We start from the raw sequence: 23,078 nt of genomic DNA, 5'->3' as shown, positions 1-23,078 counted from the left end.
ATTGTTTAAAAATCTCTCAAAATGTTCTGTGTTCCCCTCCTGGAAGCCGTCACCTTATCGTGGTGGAGGGGTTTGTGTGTCCCAATGATCCTAGGAGCTAAGTTGTCTGGGGCTTCACGCCGCTGGTAGGGTCACCCATGGCAAACAGGTCCTAGGTGAGCGACCAGACAAAGAACGGCTAAAAGACCCCTATGATGAAAACTATTAATGGATCTAGGTTTCCCTTGCCCGGACGCGGGTCACCAGGGCCCCACTCTGGAGCCAGGCCTGGGGTTGGGGCTCGACGGCAAGAGTCTGGTGGCCGGGCTTACACCATACACCCACAGCCCGAAAGGGTAATGTGGTTCCCCCTTCCCAAGGGCTCACCACCTGTGGGAGCGGCCATAAGGGTCGGGTGAAGTGCGAGTTGGGCGGGGGCCGAAGGCAGAGACCTTGGCGATCCAATCCCCAGATACAGAAGCTGGCTCTAGGGACGTGGAATGTCACCTCTCTGGAGGGGAAGGAGCCTGAGCTGGTGTGTGAGGTTGAGATGTTCCGACTCGATATAGTCAGGCTCGCCTCCACACACAGCTTGGGCTCTGGTACCAGTCATCTCGAGAGGAGTTGGACTCTCTTCCACTCTGGAGTTGCCCACGGTGAGAGGCGCCGACCAGGTGTGGGTATACTTATTGCCCCCCGGCTCGGCGCCTGTACGTTGGGGTTCACCCCGGTGGATGAGAGGGTAGCCTAACTCCGCCTTCAGGTGGGGGGACGGGTCCTGACTGTTGTTTGTGCCTATGCGCCAAACAGCAGTTCAGAGTACCCATGCTTTTTGGAGTCCTTGGAGGGGGTGCTGGAGAGCGCTCCCGCTGGGGACTCCATCGTTCTGCTGGGGGACTTCAATACTCACGTGGGCCTGGGAACGCCTTGGGATCTCCCCCCCCCGGAAGAGCTGGATGAAGTGGCTGGGGAGAGACGGAACTCTGGGCGTCCCTGCTAAAGCTACTGACCCCGCGACCCAACCTCGGATAAGCGGTAGAAAATGGATATATATACAATATTGTAATTTACTGTAGTTTAAGAAAGAATGCTGCAACTTAAAATTCTCACACTGAAGCCTTTTTCTGTATGTTTCCTTTAATATTTACTGTAATTAGTTAATTTTTAGTTCCGTTTCCAGGAACTCTAGGATGCCTTGTTCAAAAGCACGTCATATATTTTAGCAATGTTTTATTAGTCTTTGCAGTTCAGTGGAAAAATCACTAATAAATAATGTTGGGAATATTGTGGTTTTACGTCCCTTTTATTTTAGTTGACAGTCAGTTAGTAATGACAAACTATTTGGAGCATTAAAGCTTATTTTAAATGACCAAAGATGATTATTCATTACTCACGCTGGCAGATGTTCGGATCTCTAACATCTTTCTCAGGATGTTGGAAGTAGAATGGTTTGCACTGCTCACAGTGGTATCCAGCTGTATTGTGTTGACAGTTATCGCAAACACCGCCACTTACATTTCCTGAAGCCATGTAGACAGCCACGTCAAAGTGACATAAGTCTGAGTGCTGGTTGCAGTTACACTCTGAGAACATGAGAGAAATCCACAGTCAAAACACATATATCTTCAAATTAATAGTCATTCATCTTCTGTACTGCCAATCCTCACCAGGGTCATGGGCGTTCTGGAACCCATCCCAGCTGACTCTGGGCGAGAGGCGGGGTACACCCTGAACTGGTTGCCACCCAATCGCAGGGCACATACAGTATAAACAAACAATCATTCGCACTCACATTCACACCTACGGGCAATTTAGAGTCTTCAATTAACCCTCCATGCATGTTTTGGGGATGTGGGAGGAAACCGGAGTGCCCGGAGAAAACCCATGGAGGCACGGGGAGAACATGCAAACTCCACACAGGCCAGGCCGGATTTGAAACCGGGTCCTCATAACTGTGAGGCAGATGTGCTAACCAGTCATCTACCGTGTCGCCCTCAAATTAATATTATAGATAAAATAATAATAACTAAATAATATTCTTATTGTATATAAAAAAAGGAAAACAATCTAATGTAATCTAATCATAAAGCTGTAGCAACAATATTTATTGTTCAAAATAGAAATATATTTTACAAAAAAAAAAAAAAACGTAATCAAAAAATTAAAAAATACTAGGGCTACAAAACACTTGCAATAAAAAAAATACATTTACTAGGGCTACAAGTATAATGGAAAATTGATGTATTGAGACACCTTTTTGCCTGAACAGCACTGTATCGAGTCATACTGTAAAAACAACAACACTTCTGGTGGCCCAGCCTGGTTAAAGTCACCCGGGTGTTCGTCCGAGCCTGCTCCATCAGCCAGAAGAAGGACTTCACATCTCCCCCCAGCTAGTCTGCTGTGCCCCCTTACCTATCCCGAGCTGCCCTTGGTCGCCTTGGACTTCGTTACCGGCCTAGCTCCCTCTGAAGGTAACACTATCATTCTTACTATTATTGATCATTTCTCCAAGTGTGTCCATTACGTACCCCTTCCCAAGTTACCCTCTGCCTTTAAAACTGCTAATCTCCTAGTCCTTCACGTGTTCAAGCTCCATGGCATCGCTGTTGACATCGTCTCGGACAGAGGTCCTCAGTTTTCCTCCCAGTTATGGAAGGAGTTCTGTAAGGCGGTGGGCGCAGCAGCCAGTCTGTCCTCTGTTTACCATCCGCAGTCAAACGGCCAGACGGAGCGGGCAAATCAAAATCTGCAGTCTGCTCTGGGCTGCGTGGTTGCACGCAACCCCACCTTCTGGAGCACCTTTCTCCCGTGGGTTGAATATGCCCACAACTCCCTCACCCGCTCTGCCACAGGTATGTCTCTCTTTATAGCATGTTATGGTTTCCAACCACTCCTCTTTAAGGAACAGAAAAAAAAACTAAAGTTATAGTCATCAACTAACTAAATAAATTACAAGAGTTGTTTTAAGCATTGTCCTTAAAACCTTCCTTCGTGGTGAAAAAACAGGGTCTTATTTTAGACTCTGGGCTCACTTTTATTCCACACATTAAAAATATAAACAGTTTTTTTTATCTATCATTTAAAGTCTATTGTAATCTGCTAGGTTAGCACATCCGGCCCACAGTTCTGAGGACCCGGGTTCAAATCCAGCCTCGGCTGTGTGAAGTTTCCATGTTCTGCTCGTGCCTGCGTGGGTTTTCTATGGGTTCTCGGGCTTCCTCCCACATCCCAAAAACATGCACGGTAGGTTAATTGAAGACTCTTAAATTGTCCGTAGGTATGAATGTGAGTGTGCATGGTTGTTTGTTTATATGTGCCCTGCGATTGGTTGGCAACCGGTTCAAGGTGTACCCCGCCTCCAGCCCACAGTTAGCTGGGAGAGGGTCCAGCATATCCGCGACCCTAGTAAGGATAAGCGATGTAGAAAATGGATGGATGGATGGATGTAATGCACTGTTTTCTGGTCTTCCCAAAAAGACAATTTCAGGCTCACAAATATTACGAACTCGGCAGCACGTGTCCTGACAAAGACCAGAACACGGGAGCACATCATAACAATTTTAAAATCACTGCATTTGCATTGGCTCCCCATGTGTTTCAGGATCAATGTTAAGGTTCTTTTGCTGGTTTTACGTGTCTTAATGGTCTTGGGCCTTCTTATCTCTCACAGTTGCTTTTACTATATGAACCCTCACGGGCCCTGAGGTCCTCCGACTGTGGCTTTTTAGTTATTCCCAAAGTCAGGACACATGCACAGTGAGGCATCGTTCCAGTTTCACGGCCCCTGTCTGTGAAACAGCCTGCCAGAGCACCTCAGAGCTGCAGAGAACATGAATATTTTTAAGAATAAGCTCAAGACCCACCTTTTTAATTTAGGATTTATCCATCCATCCATCCATTTACTGAGCAGCTTCTCCTCACTAGGGTCGCGGGCGTACTGGAGCCTATCCCAGCTATCATTGGGCTGGAGGCGGTGTCCACCCTGAACCGGTTGCCAGCCAATCACAGGGCACATACAAACAAACAACCATTCGCACGCAGGTGTGAATGTGACTATGAATGGTTGTTTGTTTCTATGTGCCCTGCGATAGGCTGGTGACCGGTTCAGGGTGTACCCCGCCTCCCGCCCGAATATAGCTGGGATAGGCTCCAGCAGCCCACGACCTTAGTGAGGATAAGCGGTAAAGAAAATGGATGGATGGATGGATGTTTGAAAGTTTCACATTTTATTCAAATCTACCATGCTGTGTGCTTGGTCATGATGACATGGTTGACATACACTACTCATCGTAGGGGGTTTGTTTGAGCCGCGAGGAATTCATGTGCTTCCTAGTTCCAAATCAGTTGCCAAAAGCGAACATCTTGACAAAAAAATGTTACTGTACCAAAAATAGCATGTTCCAGATGCCGGAGACTTGTGTTTGTATTTCTCAGAGTTAACAATGCCACCATGCCGCTCTCTCGCTCTCTCTCGCTCTCTCTCTCTCTCTCGCTCTCTCTCTCTCTCTCTCTCGCTCTCCCCATTCTCTGTCTGCATTACACTTCAGCGCCAGTAAACAACTGTGGCCAATGCAAGAACTAACAGACTTTGTCAACGGCAGTTTAAGTGACAAATGGAAACTATTTTTGAACACAGTTCAGTCCGACGGTCCGTTTGATCCGATATCTGTTTTATTGAGATTCTACTGTACCTATCTATGTTTTTTTTTTTTTTCCTCAGAGGGAGCCCTCTGGACTGGGAGCTGTAAGGGCCGTGGCCAAGGTCCTCTCTCATGGGGTCCTCAGTAACCATGTGTGGCTCCTCTTACATCACTACACTGTCCTGTGGCCACGGTCTGTTCTCTGCACTTGGTGCAGATGGCTCCCTGAGATGGTGTTTCCTCACCTGGATTCTCTGTGCCCAGCCATAAGTCAACCGTTGGTCATTACTTTATTATCATTTTTTTTTTTCATTTTTACCTGCATGTGTGTGTATGTGTGTGTGTGTGTGTGTGTGCACGTGTGTCTGTATGGATGAGTGGCGAGAGGGGATTGATTTTAACTATGTAAAGCACTTTGAGTTGCATGTCATTGTATGAAAAGTGCTTTATAAATAAAGTTTGATTTCATTTGAAGAACCAGCTTCTTGCCAGTAAGAATGCTGTCCTGTGAACCAGTACATACGCACTCTTGCAGGCATTGGTGTTGCGTCCCTCAGCTGGTCTCCATGGTAGGTCATGATAGAAATCCTGACACTGTTCACAGTTCAGTCCTTTGGTGTTATGATTACACATGCAGTGACCATGAACCTGGAAAAATTAAACCATAAAAACAATTATCAATCTTAACAGAATGTCTCAATATTACCTGTGGAGAGACTTTGGTTTATCTGAGATTCTATAGGTTTCAGTTAGGTGGGAAACCAGTTAGTTTGTTGGGACTTATTTAGAGACGCAGCGGTGTGCCATATTTAAATGGGTGAAACTGTTTATTTCAGACAAAGGTATCATTCACATGGGCAGCCGGCAGGGAATGTTTGGCTCTTTTGTTTAGCAGTTAATGCCAAAAGATATTCATGTTTGTGTATACTTTATAGTGACTTATAATAATCGTATTTGTTACTTGGCCTACAGTAATGTAGGTATTTGTGTTGTTATTTGAATCATTTATTTGAGGGTTCATAACCTGTTTTAAAGTGCAAGAAGAAATTGCAATAAATCTCCCCAAATTGCACAAGTTGTAATGCCCCATGTGTAATGTTCCCGCTTGGAGGGGAAAATATTTTGAATATAACCCCCCTGACAACTTACCATGCCCTCCCTAACAGGGCCAGTTGCCTGGACCGGGGCACACTCTGACGCATGTCCATAGCAAAAGCAGTTTCCTCGAACCACCATGTCATAGACAGCATAGTAATACTTCTCTTTAATCTCCATGCGCGAGTCAAGCAGGTTGTCCCCAAGCGTGTGAAGTTTTGTGAACGTCACCCTTAGATTTGTGATCTTTAGCATATCTGTAAAAGATATCCATGACTATTTAAAAACCAGCGGATCTCAAATAACTAAAAAGTCAGTTGGTGCATACTCTGGATTCGAGGGCTATATGGGTCGTTGATCCGGAAAGCTGGGTCCAAAACTCTGAAAATTACCTGAGAAGATTGAGCAGATTGTTGACTCGATCTGAACACCAAAAATTGTGATTGTTGTGAAAGTGATCATAGAGGTGAGTTGAGTTCATTTACATTACCTCTCCCTCAGTCGATGGCTCAATGTCGGAATAGCGTGAGTCACAGATGACATCATCAACCTTCATCATGGGACCCGCAGAAACGTCAGGGAAGGACGTTTCACAGTCATAGGCAAAGTAGCGATACACATTCCAGGTTTTCCCAAAGTCTGCTGAGCGCTCAATTACCATGGCAGCAGGTCGAAACGTCTTCAGGGATGAGAGCCAGTAAAAAACAGTCATTCATACGTCCATATCTATCAAATAGCACAGAATCATCCGAACAAAATGAACATATTAAAGCAATTGGAACTTCTTGAACAGCAATGTCCAACATTTGAAGTCTGACGGACTGCAAATGAGATTTGTCATTTGGGGCTTACCCACCACAGGAAACTTTGCAGGAACTTCCCTCGCTACCCTGGTAACTTTACTTCCCACTGTGTCCCCATTGAAAAAAAAGACCAAGGGTACGGAAGTTTCCCCCTGGATTATTTCATTCCTCCTGACGGGTAGGGTCTTCAGAGAGCTACCAGGAACTCTTTGAGGGGGTGAGCTGTGCTGACGAATGCTGATTGGTTGACAGACCTCTGTAGGCATTTACTTTGTAATTCACAGAATCGCCATTATGCGGCGTTATGCAAGGCTCGAAATAAGAGAATTAAAATACATTGAAAGAGCAAAACTTTGAATCACCAATCGAGCGTGACCAATCGATCCCCATTGGCTCGCGGGGAGATCTGCCGCTTCCCCGGCGGCAAGGTCCACCACTGGCAGACTCTGTACCGCTAAAGAGCAGAGGTCTGAGCCCAAGCGGGTATGTGCGTCTTCCTCGGCCGGAGGTGAGGGGCGTGAGGCTTCCGAACACAAATCTTTATGTTTTCCCGCTGAGTCGCACTTGGGGGACAAGGAGCAGGCTGGACAAAGAGCCGCGGCGGCGAACTCCATGGCTCAGCGGAACTCGCAACGGGCTCAGCGGCGAGATCTGCAAGTTCCACCGCTGGCCGACTCAGTCCCGCTAAGGAGCGGAGGTCTGACCCCAAGTGGGCGTGTGCGTCTTCGTTGGCCAGACCAAAGGAGAGGAATACCGACATGAGGCTGGCGAGCAGGGACGCTCTGATGGTCCAATCCAGTGAGTCGTGGGGGAAAACAATGAATAAAAAAACCTTCCGTTCACAAATAAATATTTGCAATGTACAATCTCTTCTTTTTAATGCAAACACATTTACAGATACAAAACACTCAAAGATCCTGGGCTGATTGGTGAAAAAGCCCCTAATAGGCACACAAAAATTTGTACATACAGTACATGTCTAGTAAAGCTAAATTTCAGGAGAACAAAAAGGCGATTCTAATCATTATCAAAATTAAGAAAATTGTTCACTGGGAAAAAAAAAAGGTTACTTTTCAAAGGGGTTGTAGTCCTTGATGTTAAACTGTGTAACTACGTTTTATTATTCCACATGAAATTCGGTCAGCTGCTCTATTCCACTCCAGAAATGTATTGTAAATTAAGAAGAAAAAAAGATACATACATAATATACTGTATAATACAATATACAGTGGGATGAAAAAGTATGTCAACCCTTTGGAAGTTCTTACATTTCTGCATCAATTGGTCATCAAATGTAGTCTGAGCTTCATCTAAATCACCAGAATAAACAGTCAGCGCCTACTTAAACTAATACCACACTCACAATTATATGTTTTCATATGTTTGTTGAAAATAACATTTACATGACGGAGTAAAAGGTAAGTGGACCCTTGGATTTGATAACTGGCTGTCCAAAAACACACAAGGAATTTGCATCCGGTAGTTGGAGCCGCTCTAGTACGACAACAGACAGTCAATTGGCAGAGAACACTTTTGAGACATAAAGACATTGACAAAAAAACAGTCACTGAGCAGTAAAGCAGTAAAGGGTTGCTAGTTATGGTCGGACTGAGGCCAGGACTTTTACTGGGCCACTCCAGAACACGTATTTTCTTCTTCTGAAACCATTCTGTGGTTGATTTGCTCCTGTGTTTTGGATCATTGTCCTGTTGCAACACTCATCCTCTTTTGAGAGTCAACTGTTGGATACATGGCCTCAAGTTCTTCCACAAAATATCTTGCTAAACATGTAAATAAATTTTTCCATTGACGATAGCGAGCTGTCCAGGCCCTGAGGTAACAAACCATGGCCATACGTTGAGAATCCCTCTACCATGCTTCACAGTTGTGATAAGGTTTTGATGTTCGTGTGCTGTGCCATTTTTCCTCCACATATGGCATTGTGTGTTCTTTCTCAATAATTCAACTTTGGTTTCATCTTTCTCCAGAATGTTTTGCCAGTAGTGCTGTGGAACATCCAAGTGCTCTTTAACAAACTTCAAAGGTGCAGCGATGTTTTTTTTAATTTATTTTTATTTATTTTTTTAGAAAGAAACCGCTTCCTCCTTGTTGGTGTTCTCCCATGAACCCCATTGTTGTTTAAGTGGGACATATTGCAGTTTGCCAAACCAACTTTTTCTAGTATTTGGGATGTAATATTGGCTCTATGGTGCCTCAGTAAACCTGAAATATGAATTAAAATCGTCCATGCATTTCTGAGTTCAGGACGTTTTTCTGCCGAGAGGCCTGAAATCAGGTCACGTGAATTTCTCAAGCTTATCTACGTCACAAGCAAAGATCTCCGCCTTCCCTTTCCAATCCCGAGCCAGCGTTGTCAACATAACAAACACGTGTGCTCTCACAAGTGGGTCTTCTACACTGATGCAACCAATCAAAGGAAGGGGGGGGGGGGGTCTTAGTCAAATATGGACAAAGTAGATACAAAACTGGGTCAAACAGAAGTAGCTGTCAGAGGGGCCTTTTCTGGACACTCGTATGACAAAACCAAGGCATTTTATGAAATTCAAGTCCATGTTAGAGAGTCACTCTATGGCGGTCTAACTAGCCAAAATACGGGACCTTTAATGTTTTACATGTGGTAGATTTGTCAACAGAGATTTTTGGCATGTGCCAGCAATTTCTGTAAGTCTTGACCTGACACTCAGCTGGTTCTTTTCTACCTCATTAAGCATTTTGCACTAGTGATGGGACGAACAACACTGGTGGGTCAGCACCGTGCCGAGCACACAGGAGCGATACCCCGTATTGGTGCGTCTATCGCTTTAAGAAAAAAAAAATCATGTGACCGATACAGGAAGTGTGTCGTTTGGATGTGCCGCGCCAAATTGTGTTCATAAGGAAACAAACTGTATTGACATGTTGCGGATTTGTTGGCTGGAGTTTTGCTCTTGCTTTTGGATTTTGTTTTTTTGCTTTTTGCTTGCCCTCACCTTGTTCCACGGACTTCATGGATCGTTCAAAGAAGATTTCCCCAGTCTGGAATAATTTTGATCTTTTGACGCCAAATAAGGTAAATCTTTTTCTCCTTTGGGCATTGTTTACTGTTAGTTTTTGAATTAAATATGTTTGTACTCCTTTCTGGTAAGACGTTTGAATTGTTTTCAGATAAATTAACTTTTTATTTTATTGTAGGTGAAGTGTCTGCTCTGCTCCACAGAGCTATCCTACATCAATAAGAGCACTTCATTAATGCTGAGGCATTAGAGAGCTCAGCCTGGCAATGAACAATTGGGAGATACTTGTATAAATTCCCCAGGTATGTTGAAATTCTCACAAAAAAATTGAATTTTCAAAAATAGTTAATTACACCCCAAAGGCTTTGTGTGACTCTGTAATATTGTTTGTAAAAATGACAGTCCTTTAATAAGCTTTTAACAAAATAGTTCCTTTTGGGTTGCAGTGCCTAACAAGCAAGCAGTGGATGAGGCTGAGGTTTTAAGCAAAATTTAAACTCTTCTCATAAACAGCTCAGCAAACAAATTGAGCAAATGAAATTATACAATGGCGAGATCAGATTTTAAGTAAAGGACTAGCGATTAAATATTTTCACAGGCTGATGTTGGGTTTGGAGCATGTAAGCCTTTCCATCTTATTTTCATTTTGTTTACCTGCAAAGATTTTAGAACTACTGCAGGGGTCACTATTGAGTGACTAACACAGTGTCAATACAGGCCAACACAGTTTGTGTAGTGTGTCAATACACTCCTTGAGGTATCATCATCCCATCACTATTCTGCACAGTGCTCTGCAGTCATTTTTACAGGACGGCATCTCCTTGACAGAGAAGTGCTGAGCTTTCTCTATTTATTGATAAGTTGTCTAAATGTGGATTGATGAACATCAAGACTTTTATAGCTGGTTGGGTAACCTTTTTCAGCTTTCAACAAGTTTATATATAAAGTCCTGACCTCAAGTCGATTGAGATGCTGTGGCATGACCTCAAGAGAGCTATTCACACCAGACATCCCAGGAATCTTGCTGAACTGCAACAGTTTTGTAAAGAGTTTTGATCCACAAGTCATCCTGATTGTTGTGCTGTGCAACTACAGGAAACGTTTGGTTGAGGTTATTGCTGCCAAAGGGTCAACCAGTTATTAAATCCCAGGGTTCATTGACTTTTTCCTCCCTATCCTGTGAATGTTTACATTTTGATTTCAATAAAAATATAAAAACATAATTGTGAGTTATTAGCTTTTAGCATACTGTTTTTGTTTATTCTTGTTATTTAGATGAAGATCAGCCTACAGTTGTTGACCAATTTATGCAGAAATTCTACAGGGTTCACATACTTTTTTCTCCCTATGTACATACTGTAATTAGACATTAAGTACATAAATCCTCAAACTGTTTATGATATAGGTTACACGGAACTAGACACTCTTCACAAGAACCCTTGGTCTTTAAAGATCCAGGGCTCTCTTTAAACATATACACCTGTTAAATTTAATGAATGTGTGATATATTTCAATTTGCTATCACTTACTTTGACAGTCATGATGAGGTGAGTGAAGTGGAACTCCGCCTCCAGGTTCAGTTGGATTCTGACATTTTCCACACCTGTATACAGAGGATCAATAATCTCAACTATTTTCATCATTAGATCAACATCTTGTTTGTATGATCACCATCAGATTTATGATCTTTGGCAAAACATCAGACGCTGTCGCTTTGAGCCAAATCTAACCAGAGATTCCATTCCATATGGGATGTCATGATTCCATTGTTGGTTGCCCATGTAGTGCTCAGATATTTATGTAAGATTCAGAGATAATTGGGATTTATAGGAATATATAAATTACTGTATCCTACCATTTTTGCGCAGAGGAGATTTTATTTCTACTGCTGTGGAAGTCCCAAACATGCCATTGAGAACTGAGACCAGGAAGCAGAGATCCAAGGCTCCTCTGCACTCCACTTAAACAAATAACTTACTAAAGATTGTGCAATGCTGTCTGCCCTCTAGAGTTAACTACACTAAGTGACTAATTGAAACACCGAAGTGTTTCTGTCATCCATCCAACATCCTGCAAAACCAATAGGCAAAATATATTCCGGAGATGTCTAGCTACTCTAACTATATTTAGGGGAGACATTTAGTCACATCTAAATAGCACAAAAATACAGCCCTGCTACAGTCTGAGTTACCCAACATACTGTATATCTTTTTTTCAGCACTGGAGCCAGGCTGGTTGTATGACACTTACTTAAATACCGTATTTTCACGACCATAAGGCGCACTTAAAAGTTTAAAATTTTCTCCAAAATGGACGGGGCGCGTTATAATGCGGAGCACCTTATATGCGCACCGAGTTCCAAAATCTGTAAATGTTGTTGTGTGACTTTAATGACCGCTGCGCTTGACTGACTGGGAGCATTTCCTGCAGACACGCTGCTTATATAGAGGAAGGCGGACGTGACTGAGAACAGCATGCGGACGTAAAGGGTGCGTGTGTAGGAGGACGCTAAAGACACGCCCCCAGTAGGTATATAGTTTCAGTATGTGCATCGGTTTGGCTAAGGACCCCCAAAATGGCACCTACGAAGGTTCACGCTTATGAAGCACAGTTTATACTGCGAGCTATCAGTTACGCGGAGGAACATGGAAATCGAGCAGCCGCGAGAGAATTCAAGATCAACGAATCCACGGTTCGCAAGTGGAGGAAGCAGGAAAACGAGCCTCGCCAAGTCAAGAAGACGAAGCTGAGTTTCTGTGGAACCAAGACGAGATGGCCCGAGTTGGAAGACCAACTCGAGCAATGGATTAATGAGCAAAGAACAGCCGGGAGAAGCAGTCTCTAGAGTCACCATTCGACTGAGGGCAATAACTCGGAGCTTGCCATCAATTCCGAGAGGCTTGACCAAGAAACACCAACCGCTGCACATCCACTTTAACCATTTGGGAACTGCTAATAGATGGTAAATATATAGCCTTTAGTCAGCTAAAACACGCAACAATATGTGTGACTGGTGTTGATGTTTTCATTGTTTCATTGTTTTTCCTCACCGTTCTCAGATTGCCACCAGGTCTTCAGTCTGTTCGGAGCAAATGTGGTAACAACATTCTCAATACGATGGCTGCCCGTCTGATTGGATTGTTCACTGTAGGGGGTTGCTGAGTCACACATGAAACATTTTTTTTCCTCCTGACATAAAAAAAGAGGACAGAAAAAGAGAAGGAAAAATGGGGGTTTATGAAGGGTGGAATTCCACAGATTCCTGTCTTCCTGCTGTTTGTCTGGATGGGATGATGAAAGCATTAGACATGATTTTGATTAAAAGATTAACATTTTGTGAAACCAACCCAAAAGAATAAATCAACAGTAGAGGAGTTTTCACATATGCAGAGGTGAAAATAGCTGTGGAGTAGCGGTGCAACAGATCGTGATTCGTACGGATCACTCTCCACAGTTTGGTACACATGTGGTCCGTGGATTAGTCCAAGAGTATTTGCGTGCAGTGTGGTGTCACCTCCAAACCTCTCGGAAGCATGAGCATGAAATGATCCCACAGCCCCCCACTTTAATATTTAACATCATCAAACAAATGTAAATATCAGACAAATATAACCCAAGGGAATTTAAAATGCTGTTTTTAAATGGTGATTGCATTTATTACCCGACCCTGTGTGAAAAAGTAATGGCCCCCTAAACCTAACAACTTGTTGGGCCATCCTCAGCAGCAGCAATGAAATCAAGCATTTTCTTGGCAATTGGCAATCAGTCTCACATCTCTGTGGAGATATTTTGGCCCACTCTTCCTTGCAGAATTGTTTAAATTAATCAAAAATGGAGGGTTTTCAAGCATGAATGGCATTTTTACAATCATGTCAGTGCATTTCAATTGGATTCAAGTCTGTACTTTGACAAGGCCACTCCACAACCTTCATTTTGGTTTTTTTAACCCATTCAGAAGTTGACTTGCTGGTGTGTTTTGGATCGTTATCCTGCTGTAGAACCAAAGTGTGCTTCAGCTTGAGGTCTGCTCTGACATGCACTGTGAGCTGTAAGGTCTTGCATAGACAGGTGTGTGGCTTTCCTAATCAAGTCCAATCAGTATAATCAAACAGCGGGACTCCAATGAAGGTGTAGAACCATCTCAAGGATGATCAGAAGAAATGGACAGCACCCAAGTTAAATATATGAGTGTCACAGCAAAGGGTCTTACATACTTATAGCTGTGTGATATTTCAGTTTCCCTTTAATAAATCTGCAAAAATTTCAACCATTCAGTTTTTTTCCGTCAATATGGGGTGCTGTGTGTACATTAATGAGGAAAAAAATTAACTTAAATGGTTTTAGCAAATTGCTGCAACATAAAGAGTGAACAATTTAAGGGGGTCTGAATACTTTCCGTACCCACTGTAAATAAATTCATCGAAGGTGAACGCCTGCGTTCACATCAGCGTTTGTCCGATTTACGTTTTAACATTAAAATCAGACTATTTTATCTCGTAAAGGGGAACCACGTCTCTTTAGATGTGTGAAACTAGGAAATGTGACTGAAAAACCTGTCTCATAATCTGAAGGTTGCTTCAGGAACTAAATAAGAGTTCAAGATCCCAGAGGTCTCTTATCGTATCCAAACACAAACGATACAGGTAGTGGGTTTTATATAAAATTTTATGAAATCTAACACGGGAATCTCCAGAGGAACAATGCAGAGAAAAGCAAAACAAAGGACAGACGAACATTGGAAGAGGAGGCTGAACTTGTGATGCGAGGGTGGAATGATCATGCGCGGTGACAGTGCGAGAGCTTGTGAATCTCTGTGTACTGTTATTTCTTTGACCCAAATACACTCTAATTTGTACCTAGTAACAGCATGTTGGACTTCCGTTGCGTAGACCAATTCAGGCAGACGGGTCGACCTTCCAGGTGGTTGGCAAGACCACTCACGAGGGATGGTTTGAAGAAAAAGGAAGAAAATAACAAAAAAAAGCACACTTCAGGTGCAGGATGGCCGGAGCGCTTGCAGTGGCATTGTTAGCCAAGCGTTCAGGGAAAAACTTCCCAACTGAGACTTGTCCGTAAACTGCCCCACACCCAAAAGGGTAGCTTCAGGGAGTTGGCAGGTGCTCCCTGCAGTCCACACAGGGAAGTTGGTGTCTGTCAGCCTCAGCCACCTTGTGGTGAGAGGTGGGGCTCCCGGGCTGAGCCAGATTTTAGGCCAGTTGAAAAAGTTAGAGAGCCAGAGAACGAGTGCCAAACCAGAGCAAATGACAAAGGGGCTTCGGCCTTTTATGTGCCTCAGAGAGCAAGGCGGGCTTTGACCAAACGGAAGGCAGACTGCGCCTTTAGAATCTCATTTCATTTTAGGATGATTTGTGGTTTAAAACCAGTGGAATATCATAACATTAATTCCCAACTAATGCACTGTTTACATGCACCCTTTAATATATGCAATGAGTGTTTCAACCTTATGTAGCGGCTAACAACACTTACTGATTATTTGTATAACATTTCTGTGTTCGTTTTGAGATAAACACAAGCATATTCAGGTGACAAACTAATTTAACCAGCGGACATTCAAATTCTGAGAAATACAATCACTAGTGACATTGGTGTGGTGGTAGACAGTTGGAGCATTCATGCAAAGTTCTTAAAATGTCACACAACATTCATTTTCGGTGAAGCTGAAGTGTTGTCGCTGTTGGCAGTAACCCTCCACCGCCAGTGGGTGTCGCTGGGCTCCTTCAATTGTCCCAGAGGTCTTGAGTTGAGTTCAAAGGGAAAAGGGCCTTTAGAACTTTTATCTTGGCATGCGGGACCAGCGGATTTTCAAACTTTTTTGGTCAGCATCTTGAGCCCTGCACACACAGGGGGTCTTCTGATGACTGGGATAACTGTTAATTAATTTAAAGTCCGGGTGAGAAACCAGGTTCTCTGGTCTCCAGTTTTGATGCGCTCCTTCAGACTGGCTGGTAATTCATTTAGCGTCCGTGTGAGATAAACCAGGCATCGCCGTGACAGTCGAGACAGAGATGTCTTTTTGGCACCACATGAACCCCTGTGGACAGAGGTGACACCAATTATCGGTAAGAAGAGGAGCCCTGCCATTCAAACCCACCCGGCGAACCAATCAAGCCTAGGGGTGGTCTTGCAGAGTAAAGGCCTCTTTATACTCCCGCGGTCGCGCGGCCGACAACGCCCGCATTGCATCACGTAACTGACAAATTGCCCCTCTGCGTAGCTTGACGTGCACACGGAAAAAATTGTTGCTGCGCGTCGAACGCCGCGGAGATCATCTCTTGTGATTGGTCCATTTTAGTCACATGCTGTGATGTTGTACTCAGCGTGACCCTTGGTTCTGCGTACAATCTACGCCGCCTCCTTCTCGATCGATTTTGCAGCATAATTGAACGTATCATCTGGTCATCTTGGTCCATTTGTTCTAGCAGACACTGTTCCACGGTCGCCATTGTTGTTGCTTTGTTCCTTGTTACTGAAAGGTAAGTAAAAACGGCTACCGGAAATGGCCAAACAAATGCAGAGGAAACTCTACCCTGTGTTGTCCTCGCCAATACCAGCCGTAGCGACACCGCCGACTTGGAGCTGAACTGCAGTACATTTTCAAAACTGCGCACGTGGGTTGCACTCAAGTATAAAAGGAAAGCTATGCGCAGGACAGCCACAATGATGTCAGCGCGAGTATAAAGAAGCCTTAAGCCCAGAGATACGAGACTTTATACGCTTGTGACCGATAATTTCTGTCGGGTTTTTTGCTAATTTGACTCTTCTTCATAAACCTCATGTAACCTAAAAGCCTGCGTCTCAAAGTATTCCTTTGTTCCTGCTCGACGGAAGCCCCATTCATCCGGATGTATGGCGCAACACGAACGGCCGGAAATCCCCCACAACCAAATACTAATATTCCAGTCACCACAGATAATGCAAAATTATTGGTAAGATATACTTTCCTTTCTTAAATGTCTTCTTTTTCAATGATGTGGACATAGGCTAGTGTTTAACTCGCTATCCATGTTTAAAGGAAGAGCATAGTCCTTAAATTGCACTTTGAGATGTTTTTCATTCATTGTCCATGTTTAAAAGATGTTCTCATGCCTTATATTTCACTTTAAGTTGTTGTCATATAATTTAAATGGTCATATTTGACATTTTGAGTTGAATGTTTTTATTTCATGAGCAAAAGTGTTTTACAAAATGAATGGAGGACAAAGTTCAATTTCTTTAGTCTTCTTTAGTCTTTTGTTTTTTTTTTTTGTTTTTTTTTTTGCTGATCCGAAAAACGATCCGATCCGTGACTCGAACCCGTGATCTGATCCAAACCGTGATTGTTTGATCTGTTGCAACCCTCCCTGTGGAGCCTTAAAAAAACTTCTCAGTGAGGTCAAAGATGGCTTCATACTGTTAATAAACATCGACTGAATTCCATAGCAATGGTAAAACAGCTGTCCAGACTGATCGAGTTCTAGAACGATGGGCGCAGCAAGGTAATAAGAGAGGCAGATTGAATGATTCACCCACAATACGTAGTACCAAACTACAGGCCAAGAGAGGTTATGATCTGTGCTTATTTCACTGAGTCATGTCTTGGTCAGTACTGCCTTTGTGCCACGAACAGCATCACAAACTTAAGTCAGCCCCTCACATTTCAGCAAACACATCAAGGGACAATACTATAGAAATGAAACTAGGAAACATAAATAAATCATCAATACATAGCGGGGTAAATTTACCACTGAAATGTTCTTAAAACATAAGCCATTATAGCTAAATAGCTGACAACAGTTCTGAGGACTGGGTTCAAATCCAGCCTCGCCTGAGTGGACATTTTATGTTCTCTCCATGCCTGCGTGGGTTTTCTCTAGGTACTCCGGTTTCCTCTCCAAAAACATGCACGGTAGGTTAATTGACGACTCTAAATTGCCCATAGGTGTGAATGTGAGTGCGAATGTTCAGGGTGTACCCCGCCTCTCGCCCAGTCAGCTGGGATAGACTCCAGCACGCCCGCAACCCTAGTGAGTAACTAAACACAACAGAAAATAACTAAACACAACATCAAATTACTAAGCACAACAGCAAATTAAAAAAACACAACAACTAAATAATAAACACAACAGCGAATCAAAAAACAACAGCAAATAACTAAACAAACCCCAAATTAAAAGACAACAGTAAATCCGGGTCTGTTGTTTGTGCCTATGCACCAAACAGCAGTTCAGAGCTCCGATGGTGGGGTCCGACGTGGCAGGCCCAAACGTATTGTGAGGGTCTGCTGGGAACGTCTGGCGGAATCCCCTGTCAGAAGGAGTTTCAACTCCCACCTCCGACAGAACTTTGCTCATGTTCCAGGGGAGGCGGGGGACATTGAGTCCGAGTGGACCATGTTCCGCGCCTCCATTGCTGAGGCGGCTGACCGGAGCTGTGGCCATAAGGTGGTTGGTGCCTGTCATGGCGGCAATCCCCGAACCCATTGGTGGACACCAACGGTGAGGGATGCCGTCAAGCTGAAGAAGGAGTCCTATCAGCCCTATTTTGGCATGTGGGACTCCGGAGGCAGCTGATGGGTACCGGCTGGCCAAGCGGAATGCAGCTTTGGTGGTCGCTGAAGCAAAAACTCGGGCGTGGGAGGAGTTCGGTGAGGCCATGGAGAAAGACTTCCGGACGGCTTCGAGGAAATTCTGGTCCACCATCCGGCGTCTCAGGAGGGGGAAGCAGTGCACCATCAACACTGTGTATAGTGGGGATGGGGCGCTGTTGACCTCGACTCGGGACGTTGTGAGCCGGTGGAGAGAATACTTCAAAGACCTCCTCAATTCCACCGACACGCCTTCCCATGAGGGAGCAGAGTCTGGGTTCTCTGAGGCGGGCTCTCCTCGGTGACCTCACCGGTGGTTAAAAAGCTCCTCGGTGGCAAGGCCCCGGGGGTGGATGATATTTGCTCGGAGTTCCTCAAGGCTCTGGATGTTGTAGGGCTGTCCTGGTTGACACGCCTGTGCAACACCGCGTGGACATCGGGGACAGTGCCTCTGGATTGGCAGACTGGGGTGGTGGTCCCCCTTTGAGGGTGTGTTCCAACTACAGGGGGATCACACTCCTCAGCCTCCCTGGTAAGGTCTATTCAGGGGTGCTGGAGAGGAGGGTCCGAATCTCAGATTCAGGAGGAGCAGTGTGGTTTTCGTCCTGGCCGTGGAACAGTGGACCAGCTCTACACCCTTGGCAGGGTCCTTGAGGGTGCATGTGAGTTCGCCCAACCAGTCTACATGTGTTTTGTGGACTTGGAGAAGGAGTTCGACCGTGTCCCTCGGGGGGTCCTGTGGGGGGTGCTTCGGGAGTATGGGGTACCGAACCTCCTGATATGGGCTGTACGACCGGAGTCAGAGTTTGGTCCACATACCCGGCAGTAAGTCGGACTCGTTTCCGGTGAGGGTTGGACTGCGCCAAGGCTGCCCTTTGTCACCGATTCTGTTCATAACTTTTATGGACATAATTTCTAGGCGCAGCAGAGGCGTAGAGGGGGTCCAGTTTGGTGGCCTCAGTATTGCATCTCTGCTTTTTGCTGATGATGTGGTTCTGTTTGCTTCATCAAGCCGTGACCTCCAACTCTCACTGGAGCAGTTTGCAGACGAGTGCGAAGCGGCTGGGATGAGAATCAGCACCTCCAAATCTGAGACCATGGTCCTCAGTCGGAAAAGGGTGGCGTGTCCTCTCCAGGTCGGGGATGAGATCCTGCCCCAAGTGGAGGAGTTCAAGTATCTTGGGGTCTTGGTCACGAGTGAGGGAAGAATGGAACGGGAGATCGACAGGCGGATCGGTGCAGCGTCTGCAGTGATGCGGTCTTTGTATCGATCTGTTGTGGTAAAGAAGGAGCTAAGCCGAAAGGCAAAGCTCTCGATTTACCGGTCGATCTACTTTCCTACCCTCACCTATGGTCACGAGGTGTGGGTCGTGACCGAAAGAACAAGATCCAGGATACAAGCGGCCGAAATGACTTTCCTCCGCAGGGCTCTCCCTTAGAGATAGGGTGAGAAGCTCGGTCATCCGGGAGGATCTCAGAGTAGAGCCGCTGCTCCTCCACATCGAGAGGAGCCAGATGAGGATGGCTGGGGCATTTGATTCGGATGCCTCCCGAATACCTCCCTGGTGAGGTGTTCCGGGCACATCCCACCGGGAGGAGACCCCGGGGACGACCCAGGCTGGCCTGGGAACGCCTCGGGGTCCCCCCGGAAGAGCTGGATGAAGTGGCTGGGGAGAGGGAAGTCTGGGCGTCCCTGCTAAAGCTACTGCCCCCGTGAACCGACCTTGGATAAGCGGTAGAAAATTGATGGATGGATGGATGAAGCAACGTAATGTTATTGAAGCTATTTCCTTTCTTTCAGTGATACACTTTTAACTGGCTAATGACGGCAAATAAGCTGAGACAGGTGGAAAGTAATGGATTTCTTTTAGTGAGAGAACTTCGCTGCAGTGTCCTAAAGCAGCTGGACAAACATCAGTCTCCTGTTATATCAGCACCTCCATGTGTGTGTGTGTGTGTGTGTGTGTGTGTGTGTGTGTGTGTGTGTGTGTGTTGGGGAGGGAGGTTATGGTCAACACAGGAAGTGCTCCAGACTATAACAACCCCCCTCCCCACCCCCACCCCACCCCGAGAGTCACACACAAAGTAAGACTCATCAGGGAGTTTTATTTTCTTACAAACATTCCATTCCATCAGTAGACAGGGGCCCTTCTATCAAAGCAAATGTAGCAAGTCTACTTATGGTACAGCTTTAATGTGCTGGAGTTATGGAATAGAGATGGTGAGCTATTTCTTCCATGAACATCCAACATCAAATCTTTTTTAACTTACTGGACTATGAAGCTCCATGGAATGAGTCTTATCCTTCATTTGATCGTTGCAAATTAAGAGTTGCGATGCTAATAAAAGGAAAAGCGGGCAGGGAGGAACTTAGTTATAAAGCAGTATGTTAACATCAGCCTGCTTTCCGCAGCCTGTTCTCAAGCTTGCTACCCCGAACTGTGAGGTTGATTGGGGGGCTTGAGTTGCTCCGCCAACATTCCTCCTTGAGAAAGACTATCACAGCCAGAGTAACCAGCACATGGCACGTTATGGGCGTGATGAGATCTTTCAATCCTGTGTGACCCGCCGCCACAGAGCATTTATATATTGGCATTGCAACAAAGCTAGCGAGAACAATGAACATCAGTTGGGGAAACAATGAGGTAAAGGTACAGCGAGTGCATGTAAAAGGTCTACATACCCAAAGGTGTTGGTGATGTAAAATCATTTCAAAAGATTTTCCACTATTAATGTATTCTATGACCTGTACAACTGAAATTATTAAAAAAAAAAAAAAAAAAAAAAACATTTTCAGGAGGGGAAGTAAAACTAAACGGCTGGAATAAAATGGTTGCAGAAGTGTGCACACCCGTCTATAACTGGGATCTACTGTAGCTGTGTTCAGAATTAACCAATCACATTCAAACTCATGTTAAATGTGAGTCAGCACACACGTGCCAGCATATTGTCCGTACGATCATCAGGTCGCTCGGGGAGAAAACTTTTGCTTTTTTTGACAAAGGAAAAGCTGCGGGCGACGGGGGGAGTTTACAAGCTGGGTTCAGGATAACTGGCTTGCTCACCAGTCGTCCAGATCAGTTGACAGCAAATTTTAAATGGAAAAAGTAGTGGGCCCGCGTCAATACAGGAACGTGGTGGCCACTGGCCAGACACAATGGCGTACTAGCCTGTGTGTGACGCGCATGTACGCTGTTGAAAATAGCCTGTCCTATCTGGAAGAAGCAGGCAATTATGTTGCAGCAGGCAGCCAATAATATTGCTGCGGGTAGCTTTGAGCTTAAATGGAATTCATAACAATGATTGATACGTGTCTCTCTCTCTCTCTCGCAGAGCATGCAGGAGGAGGAGATTGAAGTGGAAAAAAAGGTGACTTTCGCGCAAGTGCGAAAAGAGGGCATTTTTAATCGCACAAGCTGAAAAAAAAGGCGCATGTGCGACCGATTTGGACGCCGTCTCGAACCCAGGTTGGCGCTTCGAGGTCATATTTGGAATGGCACATGACCTCACACAAGTGTCGGCTGTTGTGGCAATTTGTTTTTTAAAATGCGACTAAAATTGTAGCCATGGAAATTTCCCAAAGGAACTGTGATGCAATTTCACATTCTCCCAGTAATGCAATGGATTCCAATTAAATTACAGAATCTCATTAGATGTAATTCGTCACTCCCCAACACATGATAGCGCTGTACAAAATAGGCTACTGTCTAAATTTTGAGAAAAGTTTGAGGTTGGCTTGTATATGAATTAGTCTTTCAATTTGCATGCCGGTGGTGTTTAATACATTTCGATATCTTGTCTTATTCTTCAAAGTCTCTTAGATATAGGACAGGGCTGGCTGAAAATCAACCTGGCCGACCGCAACCGGACTGAGTGTTTGATGACCTGCAGATGGCTGACAATGCAGAAGGGTGCGGGACGGTTTAGCCCACAGGTCGAGGTCGCCGAGAGCTGGTGCGCTCGGCCAATAAGAAGATCGCCCGTTGCTGGGTAACAGCTGCCCTCAGTGCAGACGTCACTGAGCTCTGGGAGGCTGATGTGATCCTGGCCAGGTCTAACTTGCTGGGCCGAGGTGAACACCTGAAAACCTGAAGAGCAATAGCCCCGCCCCGACATTGGTCAGTCTAACAAAGGCGAGGAGAAGGATTCACTTCTTGAAGTTTAGTACAACATGTTGAAGAGTAGCCGATTTGCTCAGAATTGGTGAAAATAAGATGAAGTTTCTCACCGAGAAGCAGCACGACTTGAACACGCAGCATCTTCGTATTCGCATGTGAACCGACCGAACACGAACTTCTTCGCCTCCAAAGTCTGCCAAGTCCTCAGACCTGAGCCTTCCAAACCTCCCCCGCCTACATGGAGGCAAGTTTAACATCAACACGGAAAGCAAGCATCCGGTCGCGCCTTCAAAAATAAATGTACTTCCTGTTCACTGGAACGTTTCGCTATTAACCTGATAAAGTTCCGATAGGTGTTTTGAGACTTATGTCTGTAACTTCACAAGCTCTTCTTCCCTTGCTTCTTCAACTGAAACCTTTCAACTGGGTCCTTTCAATTTAAATGGGAGAAGAGTAATGCGGAAATCAGTATAAATGTAGCGTAAACGAAAAGAGAACGAATTTGCTTGACGTTTTAGTGCTAGTGTTTGTTCATCAATTGTATTAACTTTACCAGTGCTTCTTTAGCACACTTTCTGTGTGTGTGCGTGTGTGTGTATATTGTGAAAGCACACGAAGGTGTGAAGTAATGATGTGATTATGACATTAATTTAATGAGTAGCCCTCCATTTGCCCATGAGCTCCCGCCTCATCTTGCCAGGCATTTATGTCAGTTTGCTGTGATCATTTATTTCACACACATTCAAATGAATGAATGAATGAATGAATGAAAATGCTGCATCCATTTTCAGTTGAGCTTTCCCGGTGTAAGGTTTTCTTCTTGGTCGGCTCGTGTTGGTGAT

At 44.8% G+C, this 23,078-nt stretch overlaps 1 protein-coding gene across 1 annotated transcript in view; it reads right to left on the bottom strand.

Moving 5' to 3' along the window:
- Positions 1-22,466, bottom strand: part of lamb1a (laminin, beta 1a) — a 53,555-nt gene extending 31,089 nt beyond the window's left edge. Inside the window, exons 1-9 of the mRNA XM_061677186.1 lie at positions 22,347-22,466; positions 22,004-22,206; positions 12,585-12,723; positions 11,064-11,137; positions 6,208-6,396; positions 6,046-6,109; positions 5,772-5,974; positions 5,150-5,270; positions 1,374-1,562 (exon numbers count right to left, since the gene is read on the bottom strand). Coding sequence (XP_061533170.1) covers positions 1,374-1,562; positions 5,150-5,270; positions 5,772-5,974; positions 6,046-6,109; positions 6,208-6,396; positions 11,064-11,137; positions 12,585-12,723; positions 22,004-22,206; positions 22,347-22,377 — 1,213 coding nt within the window. The 5' untranslated portion in view covers positions 22,378-22,466. The remainder of the gene's footprint in view (positions 1-1,373; positions 1,563-5,149; positions 5,271-5,771; positions 5,975-6,045; positions 6,110-6,207; positions 6,397-11,063; positions 11,138-12,584; positions 12,724-22,003; positions 22,207-22,346) is intronic.
- Positions 22,467-23,078: the final 612 nt, after the last annotated feature.

This window comes from Phycodurus eques, chromosome 5, assembly GCF_024500275.1.
Source record: "Phycodurus eques isolate BA_2022a chromosome 5, UOR_Pequ_1.1, whole genome shotgun sequence".
Lineage (NCBI taxonomy): Eukaryota > Metazoa > Chordata > Actinopteri > Syngnathiformes > Syngnathidae > Phycodurus > Phycodurus eques.
This window is presented reverse-complemented; position numbering and strand designations above follow the sequence as displayed.